Source organism: Musca domestica, unplaced genomic scaffold (assembly GCF_030504385.1).
Source record: "Musca domestica strain aabys unplaced genomic scaffold, Musca_domestica.polishedcontigs.V.1.1 60, whole genome shotgun sequence".
NCBI classification, from domain to species: Eukaryota; Metazoa; Arthropoda; class Insecta; order Diptera; family Muscidae; genus Musca; species Musca domestica.
In genome coordinates this window covers 116,988-131,268 of record NW_026712364.1, presented here as the reverse complement: position 1 = coordinate 131,268, position 14,281 = coordinate 116,988, and the positions used below count along the sequence as shown (strand labels likewise).

The following is a 14,281-nucleotide window of genomic DNA, read 5'->3' as shown; positions in this document are numbered from 1 at the left end:
ACACAATGACATAATACCCTTACCACTATGTGGTGTAGGGTATAAAAATCAATGCTTTTAGCTGCAATAATCCTTTGAAAACCATTCTATATTCTTAAAAATCCCCGCCCCAGTGTTCTTTAAAAATTCACTCTTATAGCTCTAATAGTCCTTTAAAATACATATTTAAAAACCTACGCTCATGGCTCCAATAGTCCTTCCCAACAATTTCTCAGATCTACTTTATGCCTTGTTTCAGTATTTCCATGAATACCATACCTTTTTATTGGTCTGTTATTGATATAAGATCTCTATGGTTTATTGCTTAAATTTGCACTTAACCCATTTTCAAATTTAACGGCTAATATTACATGTATTTTTTAATTTTAATTAACATTCCATATCCACAGACGAAACAAAAAACCCGCACCCTGTCTCTAATTCTTATAATTCTCTCGTTTCACGTTTTTTTCGTTTCATTTTGTTTTGTTTTATTGCTGATGACTTTCGTTGAACTTTAAATCCCAGGTCTGTATGTCTGTCTGTCCCTCTGTCCGTCCGTCTGATTGTAAAGCCAAAACAAAACATTTCAACTCGGCTGCGAGCATATCATTAATAACCAGAAATGTGTTGAAGCCACAGCACCAGCAACAACCTGTCTGTTTTGATATTTGTTGCTGCTATTATTAACGCTAACGCGGAATTTAGACTTGTCCAAAATTAGTCATCGTCTTTGGTTGGTAAATCGAAACAGATTTTGGTGGTCACCAAAAAAAATGTCGTTTATTTGTTTAAAGAAATAAAAAATATATATTTTATTATTGTTTTAAAAAATATTAAGAATTTGTAAAGTGAAAATAGAAATCTGTGCTTCGTTGAGAGAGCTTGACATCATCACTTGGTCGGACGCAAGCGATGGGCAAAAAGAAACGTAAATCACGCAAAAAGTTCGTTGGTGTTTTCATGTTGTAATTATTGTAAAAATCTCCATCATCATCGTCGTCATCTCCAAACAATTTCTTGCTCTAGTTGTTTTTTGTTAATTATTGGCATTGTGGAATAGTTCCGCTTCATAATACCACAAGACAACAGTGACGTCAGTAAAAAAACTCATTCATTCATTGATCTATTAAGTCATTCATTGTCAAGCGAACTCAATCTAGTCTACAAACCTGTTAACATTCTCTCTCTCTCCCTCTCTTTTCATTGTTAATTTACAGAGAACCCGATGTCTCATTACTGGATGGTCCTTCGACTTCTGGTATTGCCAGCATAGCTTGTGCCACAGCGGTTGGAAGTTCCGCAGCCGTTATAGCAAAAAACTCCAATAACTCTACAACATTTCCGTCCAATGAAGCAGCAGCAGCTGAGTGTTTAACGAATGCAAGTGATTCACACCAACAGCAGCAGCAGCACAATCAAACATCTCCCACAACCCCAAATAGTACCGCCTCAACAGCTCAACTAATCTCACCGCCATTATCGCCTTTAATCCAAACGGATTTGGATCAAATTGACTCAGATACCGAATCATTTACAATGCCGGCCAAATCTCATCAACCCATACCGGTTATAGTGACAACCACAACAACGGCTCAAATAATGGATGTAAGTCCCAACAGGGTTCGTATAAATAATTTCAATACTCTCCTAACTTTGACTAATCAAATCTGTTTCCCTGTTTTTTTTTTCTTTAGGAAAATCGTTATTCCATTCTGGGCAAGGATATAACAACAAATGAATTTGATATTTATACATTGCCATCGCCGCCCAAAGATGCCATCCACACATCCATAGATAATTTGAATAGTTCGTCTGGTACGACAGCATCGCAAATATCACCATCAGAATCTCCAATACATAAAGAGTCTATTATAACAACAGCAATAACAAATGAATCTCACACGAATCACCATTCACAGCCACAATTACAACAACAGCAGCAGGAGCAAAATGGTTCTGTAAATAGTACACCAGTTAAAAAGAAACATCATAATCGAAATCACAATAATAATCAGGTAAGGGTTCGAGAAAATGGAATGTACACTACTAAGATTATTTCATAGGTCTTTCTGGACACGAAGCGTGTTTGAAATCTTTCTTTAAGTCTCATAACGATATATTTATACCCTCAGCCATATGGCTAGAGAGGGTATACATATAAGCTTCTTGGGTACTCAAAATGTTGACCCTTTGTGGGGAAGTTACCAGAAGAAGTGGACCGATATATCCCATCTTCACACCTGATATTGTGTTAATAAAAATATTCTCAAGTGTTTAATTTCAAGAGAACCGGATGCTGATTTCGGATTTGGTTATTCAAAACTTTGACCCTTTGTGGGGGAGGAACCAGATGAAATGGTCCGATCTCTACCATCTTTTTAACAGATCTTGTGTTGATGGAAATATTGAGACGTGCCAAGTCTGAATGGAATCGGATGTTAATTTCCTGTTTTATGGGCTTCATGAATATTTTGATCCTTTGTGGGGGAGGTACCAGTAGGAGTAGACCGATATATTCCATCTTCACAACAGATCTTGTGTTGGTAGAAATATTGCGATGTTCGAAATTTGAAGAGAACCGAATGCTTATTTTGGATTTTATGATCGTTTTGGTTATTGAAAACTTTGAACCTTTGGGGGGGAGAAACCAGAGGAAATGGTTCGATCTCTACCATCTTTTTAACAGATCTTGTGTTGATGGAAATATTGAGACGTGCCAAGTCTGAATGGAATCGGATGCTTATTTCGTGTTTTATGAGCTTCATAAATATATTGAGATCCTTTGTGGGGGAGGTACCAGTAGGAGTAGACCGATATATTCCATCTTCACATCAGATCTTGTTTTGGTAGAAATATTGCGATGTGCGAAATTTGAAGAGAATCGGATGCTTATTTCGGATTTTTTGCTCCTTTTGGTTAATCAAAACTTTGACCCTTTGTGGGGAAGGTACCAGAAGGAACGTTTCGATCTCTACCATCTTTTTAACAGATCTTGTGTTGATGGAGATATTTCGATGTGCCAAGTCTAGATGGAATCAGATGTTAAATTGTGAGCTTCATGAATATTCAAAATGTTGACTCTTTGTGAGAGAGATACCAGAAGGAGTCGACCGATATATTCCATCTTCACACCATACCTTGGATTAATAAAAATACTGAGATATGTGTAATTTGAAGACTATCGGACTCTTACATCGCATTCTATAAGAGTTATAATTATTGCAAATTTTGACCCTTTTGAGGGGGAGGTTCTTCTTGGAGTGATCCAATATTGACCATTATCGCACCTGATCTAGCATTGATGCAAATATTAGGATTTGCAAAGCTGAAGCAAAATCGGATTATCCTTTCTCTTTCTGTGCAGTAAATTATTTTCTTTGAAAATGTAGACATTTTGTGGGGAAGGTACCAGAAGGAGTGGACCGATATTATCCATCTCAGAACTCGATCTAAGTTTGACAATAATATTACGATGTACTAAGTTTGGATCAAACCGAATACTCCCTTCGAGAGTTATCGTGCGCACCAGCCAGACAGACAGACGGACGGACATCGCTAGATCGACTCCAAATGTCCTGTAACGGATTTGGTCCAAAGAGACCTAGGGTCTGAAACCGTAAGGCACGTTTTGGCCGTATCAAAAGATATATACCATCTCTAGACATATGGCTGGGGGTATAAAAAGATTTGCTTATATATCTGGATACGAACTATGATTCTTCTGGCCATTAATTCGAAATAAATTCAAGCTTCTAAAGAAGTGGCCTTCCAAGCTATTATACAGGGTGGAACAAAACAATGCAAGAAAGTCTAACGCCATAATTTTTACATTTTTTTTTACATTTTATTGAATCAAAGCAAAAAATTTCGGAAATAGCATCAAATTTTAGAATAAGTTTAGATTTGTTCGAATTGGTCGCCTTTGGCACGAATTATGGCCTTCAAACGGCCAATGAAACCGTCACACGCTGCCCAAATGTTACTCTGCGGTATTTTGGCCCATTCCGGCGAAGCACTTGCTTGAGGTGATCGACACTTTGGTATTTTTTAGTGCCAACCTTGCTTTCCAAAATACTCCAGACACAATAGTCCAACGGATTGGTATTCGGAGATTTTGTTGGCCATTGTGCTCTGGAAATGAAGCGAGGAACCTCAATTTGTAACCATTCTTGGCTGAGTCCTCTTGAAATGTCCACGGTCTGCGGCCAAAATGTTTGCGTGCCCAAGGCATTAATACACACTCCAGAATATTTTTGCCATAATATTCGGCATTTATTCAGATGCCACGGTCGATAAATACGAGCGCAAAGCGACCATCGGCTGTTATGGCGGCCCACACCATCACCATGGCCGTCGCTTGAGTTCTGGTGGCCAACCGAATATGCACATTTTCAACTGGCCTCTTTGGCCTGTTAACACGATCATTTTGATTGTTTACAAACTGCTGGACAACGAATGTTTTCTCATCGGAGAAAACCAAATTCGGCAGTTCACCACTTTCGGCCAAGCGAAGCAACTATTTAGCTCTTTTGAGTCTATTTTCTTTCTGTTGCGGTGTAAGTTCTTGCACTTTTTGGAATTTCAATGGCTTTATCCCGAGCTCATTTTTCAATATTTCGAACGGAATATGCATGTGATATGTTCAGCTCACGAGCCATCCATTTTTTGGACACTGCGACGGAGGTTTCGATCAAGTCGCTTCTGTACTTTTCGTACCATTTCTGCTGATGTTGCTGTTTTCTTCCGTCCACTTCCTTGACGTCGGGCTACGCTACCAGTATCACGGTAATAAGCGATGGTACAAGACACAAAAGATTTATTCACATTTAAATGCTGGAGTGCTCCTAACGATAGCCACTTGTGGTTTTCCAGCCAAATATCAGGAAATCACACTATCACGCTTGAATTCCATTACGAATAACTTTTTTTCTGGAAAATGCTTTTGTACGCTTGTAAACAATATAATGAGCTGTCACTGGAATAATTTTAACAGCTGTCGGACGAGTGGCTTAGAAAAGACAGCAGTCTGAAATTGGTTGCAGTTTTTTCTCATCTCACCCTGTATACCCTCTGTAGCCATATGGCTGAGGGTAAAAAAAGATTTGTTTATAAATCTGGTGTTAAATTCGAAATTTGAAATAAATTCAAGCTTCCAAAAAAGGGACCTTCCAAGCCATTATACACACCAAATATGCCTGATGAGACGCTTAACCAACGGCGAAACGCGCCGCATAGCGGCGAGTGTGTGTCTCGTTTCACTGCAAATTTCAAAATCTCAAGAAAAAGAGAAGAATTTTTTTAAATCCTAAATCCAGCGGGCCAATTAATTCTGCTCCCTGTACCATGAAAAGCTTGCGCTAAGCTTATAGTTATAAATATTCCTTACTTTGGATTTTGAATTCTTATGTTTGGTCTATAAAAATTCTTGATTGGAAAATATGTGAAATATGTTAAGAATTTTATATTTTTATGGTCTGTTTTATTCTCAAAAATTTACCATATTTTTAAATGTGATAATAAAACTATTATCGAAGATTAATTAATAAATCATAACAATATTTTATTACATAAGAAGAGGTTAAAAACATTTAAACAATAAAAAAACTAACCGACAGCCTATAAACACCCCAATGTTAATTTCTGATTAACGCCTGTTTTTCTCTGTTTCGTTTTTTTTTTCTTTCTGCCTCTTCACAGGGTGATGTTAATTCCATTGAAAGTATAACCGAAGATACGACAAGCGAGAAAATTCCAAGCGGTGATTTAGATTGGGTCGATTCAGCGTTACAGGCCCGTAACGATCGTGAAATCTTAACCAAATCAAAAACAAAGAAAAAGAAGAATAAACTCTCCAAAGGTAAAGGTCTCGACCAGTTGGATGGTGTGCCGTCCGCCAACAAGGAGGAGAATAAAAATGAAACACCCGAAGATGATGAAAAGGTGGTCAAGTGTTTGTATTATACCCTGATGTGTTGTGATTGTTCGCTACAATAGATAATAGGCAAAGAAACAAAACAAAAAGTAATTGAAAAATTAAAATAACAAAAATGCATTTATATTTAAAACAGAAAATCCATTTTTTACAAAAACAATAAATATGTTTTGATTTTGATAATAATTTTATTTATATATAAAATATATATATATGTATACATTTTTTTATAAAGACTTGTAATTTAATATCATTGAAGAGACAATTTATAATAATAACAACTATGAAAAATGAAATGACTGAAAAAAACTTTATAAAAGCATATAATACAAATGAAATTGAAATCAAAACTATTTAAGACATTTGAATATACTTAACAAAAAAAAAAAATAACAATATATAATACACAAGATATACATAATGTAATTTGGTAAGAAGAAAATGAGATATCAAGTATTTTACAATATTCCACTAATAAAACGAAACATGCCAATCAAATTCTATTTTTTTATACACAGAAATATGCCAATTTTTATTAGATTTTTTTTTTTGAATACAAAACAAACACGGTGTAACAATTGAGAAATGTGTAAACATTGACTTTGTAAATGACCGAATTCAAAAATGTAATGTATTGGTAAATTTTTTTATACCAATTTTAATGCCCATTTAAATTAGGGTATTTTTAACAATTTAAATCGGAGACTTAAATCGGAGACTGTTCTTTGGAAAATGTTAATCCGCTAACCAACCGATATTTTCTTTTTTGATATCGAAAATAAATCCAAAACTTGCAGGTTCTTGAAGGATCAAAATAATATATTATGCTTATTTGATTTGAATCAAAAATTTGAAACCCAGACCTTTGTCACAAAAATATGAAATGATTGGGACCAAGTCCTTTTTAATAAGGTCACACAAGACGTGAAGTTAGACCCTTAGTCTGCTCTTGTTGCATGAAAATGTTACTACGGTAACCATCCAATATTTTTGATATCGAAAATAATTCCAAATCTAACAGGTTCTCAAAAGATCAACGTGATATCTTATGCTTATTTGATCTGAATCCAAAATTTGATACCCAGACCTTTGCCACAAAAAAAATGAAATGGTTGGGACCAAGTCCTTTTTAATAAGGTCACACAAGACGTGAATTTAGACTCTTAGTCTGCTCTTGTTGCATGCAAATGTTATTACGATAACCATCTGATGTTCCCTTTTAGATATTGAAAATAAATCCAAAACTAGCAGGTTCTTAAAAGATCAACATAATATTTAGACCCTTAGTCTGCTCTTGTTGCATGAAAATGTTACTACGATAACTATCCAATATTTTTGATATTGAAAATAATTCCAAAACTAAAAAACAAAACATATATGATCTAAATCAACAATTTGAAACCCAGACCTTTGCAACAAAAAAATATGAAATTGCTGGGACAAAGTCCTTTTTAATGAGGTCACACAGGAGGCCAATTTGACCCTTAGTCTGTACTTTTTTGTAAAAAGTATATTGGCGAGGAATCGCCCAAAATAGACGGACGCGCTATTTACTATTTCACAAACTTTAAATTTTCACGATGTAAACCTGTATTTTCGTCAAAATTGAAGGTTTATCATGAATTTTTAATAAAAAAAAACATGTTTTGACGGCAAAAGAAGAGAGTAGCTAGCCTTACCGTGTCACCTTGCAAGGAGACCTTGATTGGGGCCATAACATCACTTTTCGCTCATGAAATACACTGCCCAAATTACTATCGCGGAACTCAAATTGGGATTATTTGAAACATGTCCAACGTTTGACTTGAAAAAACTGTCATTGAAAGTTTTAACTAAATAATTAAATGTTTAAACTGTCGATTTGAGATAAAATAGGTTACGAGAAAAATAACGCATTTTCTCGAAGAAATTATATTTTGTCTCTTTATATAACCTTTTCTAACTGGCAATTCCAAATCAGTTTTTCATATTTTATATATTTTTTTTTCGTTTTATACCCTTCTCCATGCTGCAGTAAGGAGGTAGAACAGCTTCGTAAAACTACAGAAACACAGCCCTGAGGCTATGCCCGCTTCCTGTCAAATTTTTTTAATTTTTTTTTTAATTTTTCAAAACAATAAATACATACACAAATTTGGCAGATGTCGGGCACACTAAGAAAGGTATTGTTATCAGCTGGTAGCTCTACCTTACCTTTTTGTTGTTGTCTTTGTGTATTCGTTTGTAACAGGCAAAAGGAAACGAGATAGACCCATTGTTCCTGATGATCTGCATAGAATCACATTCTGAGTCGATTTATGCATGTCCGTCCGACCGTCTGTCAGTCCATGTATTTTTGTAAACCAAGTACAGGTCGCATTTCTTGCCCGATCCAGATGAAATTTTGCACAAGTCATTTGTTTGGCCCAAAGAGATAATCGACCAAAATTTCGCTATAGCTCTCATATATATCTTTGTCCGCTTTACCTGTTATTGGGCACCAAACATGTAATATTAGACCAAATGGGATGGCATTTTACATATACGACAAAAGAAAGTCTGGAAATAAATATGACAAATTTGATCGAAATCGGTTCAGATATAGCTACAGCTCCCATATATAATATTCATCCGTTGTTGATATTTTTTGTCCTCTGCAGTCGTAATATGCACTCTGTGACGATATTTGGGAAAATATATCGAATACAGCTCAGAAATATCTTTGGAAAATTTTATCGAGATCGGCTCAGATTTGGATATAGCTCACATATATATATATTTTCTTCCAATTTACCTTTTATTGTGCACCAAACATGTAATATTAGTCCAAATGGGATGGAATTTGGTACTTTCGAACAAATTGAGCTTAGAAACAAGTGTGGAAAATTTGGTGAAAATCGGTTCAGATATAGCTATATCTCCTATATATATATATTGTTCATCCATTGCTGATATTTTTGTCCTCTGCAGCCGTAATATGCACTCTGTAACAACGATATTTGGGGAAATATATCGAATACAGCTCAGAAACATCTTTGCAAAATTTTATCGAGATCGGCTCAGATTTGGATATAGCTCTCATATATATATTTTCTTCCGATTTACCTTTTATTGTGCACCAAACGTGTAATATCAGCCCAAATGGGATGGAATTTGGTAACTGCGACGATATTGAGCCTAGAAACAAGTGTGTCAAATTTGGAGAAAATCGGTTAAGATATATGTAGCTATAGCTCCCTTATATATTGTTAAACCCGATTGATATTTTTTTTTTTTTTTTGTTTGAAGCTCTGCTAATGAAGATCTGTTACATGAAGCTCTACTAAATATGCAAAGGGTTGTTGGGTATCATAAAATGGGCCCGCCCGACATTTAGACTTTTTTTACTGTTTTTTTTTTTTTTTTTGAGTTAAATTCAAAATTTTAAAAACACATTTGAACACGTCGTACAAAATACAGGGCCTCAATTCTCCTATGAAAAAGTTAAATAAAAAATTAAGAAAAACAAATGAAAAAATCTTTAAAGAATATACTTTTTATTTCATGTTCTCATCGAACAAGAATACGCCACATGGAACAAGAATACGCCAATTGTTATTTGACTTTCTTCCATTCAATTTCGAATCACAATTTTGTCTTTCGGCAGCAAACTTGGTTGTCAGATGAGCTTACTGTCCCGACCTTACATACGACATGGCCCCAATTTTTGGAAAATATTATTCAGTACTCTATAAAATTAAAAATCTGAAAGTGTCATTTTAAAAGTTAAAGCACATTCTTTGTAGCACCGTGTGAATTGAATGAAACCCATAATTCCTAAAAAAACAAGATAAAATATTTTCTAGTATTAAAGAAAAGAAGAAATAGTACACAATTTATGAAATATTTACAACAACAATAAACAATTATTTTTATACTTATAAAACAAAAACAACAATAACTACTTAATAACTGAATAAATAAAGAACTAGCACAAACACAACTAAAAGAAACTGACCTTTTTACAAATAGAGAGTTTAGGGGAAATGAAATAAAACACAGTTTTTAAATCAAAAATTATTGATATATTGAAATGTAAAATACAATGAAATATAATAAAATATATGAAGTATATAATATAATAAAAAAATATAATGTAATAAAATATATTATTAAATTCCTAAAATTATAAAAAAAATATATAAAAAAGTATATTATTATATTTATATCCTTTTTTATGTTACACATTTAATAATCAGCCCTATTACGGTTGTCGTCGTCGACGTCGCAAAATGAAGTCGAGGTGACAATAACGGCTTAGGATTGTCGTTTTTTTGTCGATGTCGATGAATGATTGCTATTACCATTGTCGATGCAATAGTCGACGCGAAGTCGTTTTTAGTGAATATCTGTTGCCGTAAAAAAATGATGACGACATTGTATTTTTAAGTCGACGTCGACGATATTTTAACAATTTTGAATTTGACATTTGACCATGAAAATAACAACAGCAAAACAACTTGGAAATATTGAAGACATTTCCGACACTGGTCCACTAAGATTCTAGCGCTGAAAACCTTAATGCTGTAGCCAATTGAAACAACTCTAGTTAAGTAAAAAGTCTTCGATTTTTTCGAAAGATTTTCCAGGTGTAGGTATTTTTACCCTGATTCCGGGAAACTATTACTGTGATCCCCCTGATTTTTGACTTGATAGTCCGGGTTTAAGACCCGGATCCACTTTCGCCGATATAGGCAATATATAACAACTCTAATTTAGTAAAAACTCTTCGATTTTTTCGAAAGATTTTCCAGAGGTAGGTATTTTTACCCTGATATCGGGGAACTATTACTGTGATTCCCCAGATTTTTTTTATTGAAAGTTCGGGTTCAAGACTCGCATCCAATTTCGCCGATATAGGCAATATAGGTATCGTTTGAAAGTTATCCAACAAGTGGTCACATGATGATGACGAAGGCCAGCTACTTACAGCAACTGTTAAATTTAGAAAATTTTAGTTCGCGCAGCCAGTTGAACATAGCCAGAAGAGAACATCTCTGGACTCTGAAAAGGTATTAGCAAAATTGTACTATTTTTGAAGTGTAAGAGTTCAGCTATAATTTGGCATCTATTTTTTTGGGCCCTTTTTCGACTTTTTTCGGGTTTTATAAAATATCTGGGTCTAAAAAATCGATAATTTGACCATAACTTCCGAACGCCTTTAAATAACCCCATCAAGTGACCACTTTTTGGATAGGTATTTTCATAAGCAATACACTTACATATTGGGTAAGTGGATCTGGGTCTTGAAACCGGACATTCGGGTCAAAAAACAGAGGTCCCGGGTCCGTTCACCAAAAAAAATTTAACCGAATCAGGGTAAAAATACCTTTCACTGGAAAATATATCAAAAAATTAAGAGTTTTTTCTAAACTAGAGTTAGAGTCTTGAACCCGGACTTTCGGATCAAAAATCTGGGGCCGCGGGTCCGTCCTCAAAAAAAAAAATAGTTTCCCGGAATCAGAGTAAAATTATCTGCCACTGGAAAATATTTAAAAAATTGAAGAGTTTTTACTAGACTAAAGTTAAAGTCTTGAACCCGGACTTTCGGGTCAAAAATTTGGGGTGCCGGGTCCGTCATCCAAAAAAAAATCAGGATAAAAACACCTACCACTTGAAAATATTAAAAAAAAATGAAGAGTTTTTACTAGACTAAAGTTAAAGTCTTGAACCCGGACTTTCGGGTCAAAAATTTGGGGTGCCGGGTCCGTCATCCAAAAAAAAATCAGGATAAAAACACCTACCACTTGAAAATATTAAAAAAATGAAGAGTTTTTACTAGACTAAAGTTAAAGTCTTGAACCCGGACTTTCGGGTCAAAAATTTGGGGTGCCGGGTCCGTCATCCAAAAAAAAAAGAAATCAGGATAAAAACACCTACCACTTGAAAATATTAAAAAAAATGAAGAGTTTTTACTAGACTAAAGTTAAAGTCTTGAACCCGGACTTTCGGGTCAAAAATTTGGGGTGCCGGGTCCGTCATCCAAAAAAAAAGAAATCAGGATAAAAACACCTACGACTTGAAAATATTTCAAAAAAATTGAAGAGTTTTTACTAAACTAGAGTTAAGCCCTAATTAAAATATGTACTTACTTGGAGTCAGGCAATAAAAATATGTTTGTTTGCAGCCTTAATTACCTGCAATTTTTTTTCTTTTTTTGTCAACAACAAAGGTTTGTTGCTAATTTTTTTTTTTAAGAGTCGATGTCGCTTCTATACCTTACCGTACTACCATTTTTGAAACGAAACGACGGCGATGGCGACTTACATATAATGTCGACGACGACTATAGAAACGACAACGGTAATTGGGCCGAATGTTTTGAAATGAATACTATATTTTATTACATTACATAAAAAAATATAAAAACATAATATAATAAAACGCATGAATATTATAATATAATAAACATTTACTCTGGTAGTTTATAAATACAATTTTCCATTAATATTTGTATATGCAGAACGTTATTTGAAATCTTTTCATCCTAATTACATATATATATTTACACATACACACATGAAATATCTATCCATCCTAAATGATCGATTTTATAAATATTAGTATTGTTTTTCATTCAATAGAAAAACAATTGAAAATAAATAGTTTTTAAGGATAATTTTTTTGTATTTTATATTTTTTTATATATAACTATACATATATACATACTTAATATTAAAATGGAAAATCAAACAAACAACTATGAATGCAGCTATATATTGAAAAAGGAAAGTAATACAATAATAATAAAAACGAAGAAGTAGTGAAAAGAAGGTATGAGTGTCTAATTTCTTTTGGAAGTGACAAAATAGGTAAGTTCTAAAGCGAAAAGTATTACTTCGATTCATGCTGCTTATAGCATAGTTCCCAGCGAGTATGAAATTGGAGATAATCGGTCAAAAAATTTAGATGAAGCTCCCATATATATCTTCGTCCGATTTGCCTTTTGTTGTGCACCAAACGAGTAATATTTGTCCAAATGGGATGGAATTTTGCATATACGACCAAATAAAGCCTGGATATAAGTATGCCAAATTTGATCGAAATCGATTCAGATATAGCTATAGCTCCCATATATATATTGTTCATCCGTTGTTGACATTTTTGTCCTCCGCAGCCGTAATATTCACCCTGTAACAACGATATTTGGGGAAATATTTCAAATACAGCTCAGAAAAACCCTTCCCAAATTTTATCGGGATCGGCTCAGATTTGGATATAGCTCCCATATATATCTTCGTCCGATTTACATTTTATTATTGTGCAGGAAACGTGGAATTTGGTACTTACGACGAAATTGAGTTTAGAAACAAGTATGTCAGAATTGGTGAAAATCGGTTCCGATATAGCTATAGCTCCCTTATATAGTGCTCATCCGATTTGATATTTTTTATTTTTATTTTTAATAATACAATTATAATAAAAACGAAGAAGTAACGAAAAGAAGGAATGAGTACCTAATTTCTTTTGGAAGTGATAAAATAGGTAATTCCAAAGGGAAAAGTATTACTTCGACTCATGCTGTTTATAGCATAGTTCCCAGCGAGTATTGACCTCCACTGCAGTTCTAAAATATGTTTGGCTTGAGAACATAAAACCATTTCTTCACCATCCAGATTGGCTGTTGCCAAGTATTAGTTTCTGACAATTTTCAGTGAAATCAGAAAATGGGCTAAGACTAAATTCGAAAAGGAACAACTAAAAATCAGTAAGTTCGGGCTGTCCATTTGGTGAGAGTTAGAAAATTTTCCAAAAAAAAAAAAAATAAAATCCATTAAAAATTTTGTTAAAATCTTAAAAATATCGAATATCGAAAGGTGCCGATATATGGGGGGATATACGATATTGTGGACCTATATAGTCAAATCTATGTCTGGGGGTAAAGTACTTACAAAGAACTCCTTGTGCAGAATTTCAGACAATTCCGTTCAGACAACTCCTTGAAAAATACCGAATATCGGGGGGTACAGTTACATGGGGAATATACGGTATTGGGGACCTATATAGACAATTATTTTCAGGGGGTAAAGTGCTCACAAAGAACTCCTGGTGTAGAATTTCAGACAATTCCATTGAAAAATGTGGATAAAATAATCAAAATACCGAATATCGGGGGGTACCGTTATATGGGGGCTATACGATATCGTGGACCAATATAGCCCATCTTCGAACTTGACCTGCCTGCAGACAAAAGACAGATATGTGCAAAATTTTAGCTTCACAACTTAATTCGTTTTGACTGTAGCGTGATTGCAACAGACGCACAGACGGACGGACGGACAGGGCTAAATCGTCTTAGAATTTTAAGCTGATCAAGAATATATTTCCTTTTTGGGTCAATTTTGAATTT

General features: G+C 34.3%; 1 protein-coding gene across 8 annotated transcripts in view; it reads left to right on the top strand.

Annotated features, from left to right (window-relative positions):
* LOC101898262 (TNF receptor-associated factor family protein DDB_G0272098) overlaps window positions 1-12,704 on the top strand; it is a 58,928-nt gene extending 46,224 nt beyond the window's left edge. For 6 of the 8 annotated variants that reach the window (XM_020036941.2, XM_059129353.1, XM_020036943.2 and 3 more), the window contains 3 exons: window positions 1,200-1,602; window positions 1,677-1,997; window positions 5,680-12,704. In XM_020036941.2, the coding sequence (XP_019892500.1) occupies window positions 1,200-1,602; window positions 1,677-1,997; window positions 5,680-5,976 (1,021 nt within the window). In that variant the 3' untranslated portion in view covers window positions 5,977-12,704. Of the gene's footprint in view, window positions 1-761; window positions 927-1,199; window positions 1,603-1,676; window positions 1,998-5,679 lie in introns of those variants that run through there. The other 2 variants (XM_011294439.3, XM_059129352.1) reach the window with 2 other exon arrangements.
* Window positions 12,705-14,281: the final 1,577 nt, after the last annotated feature.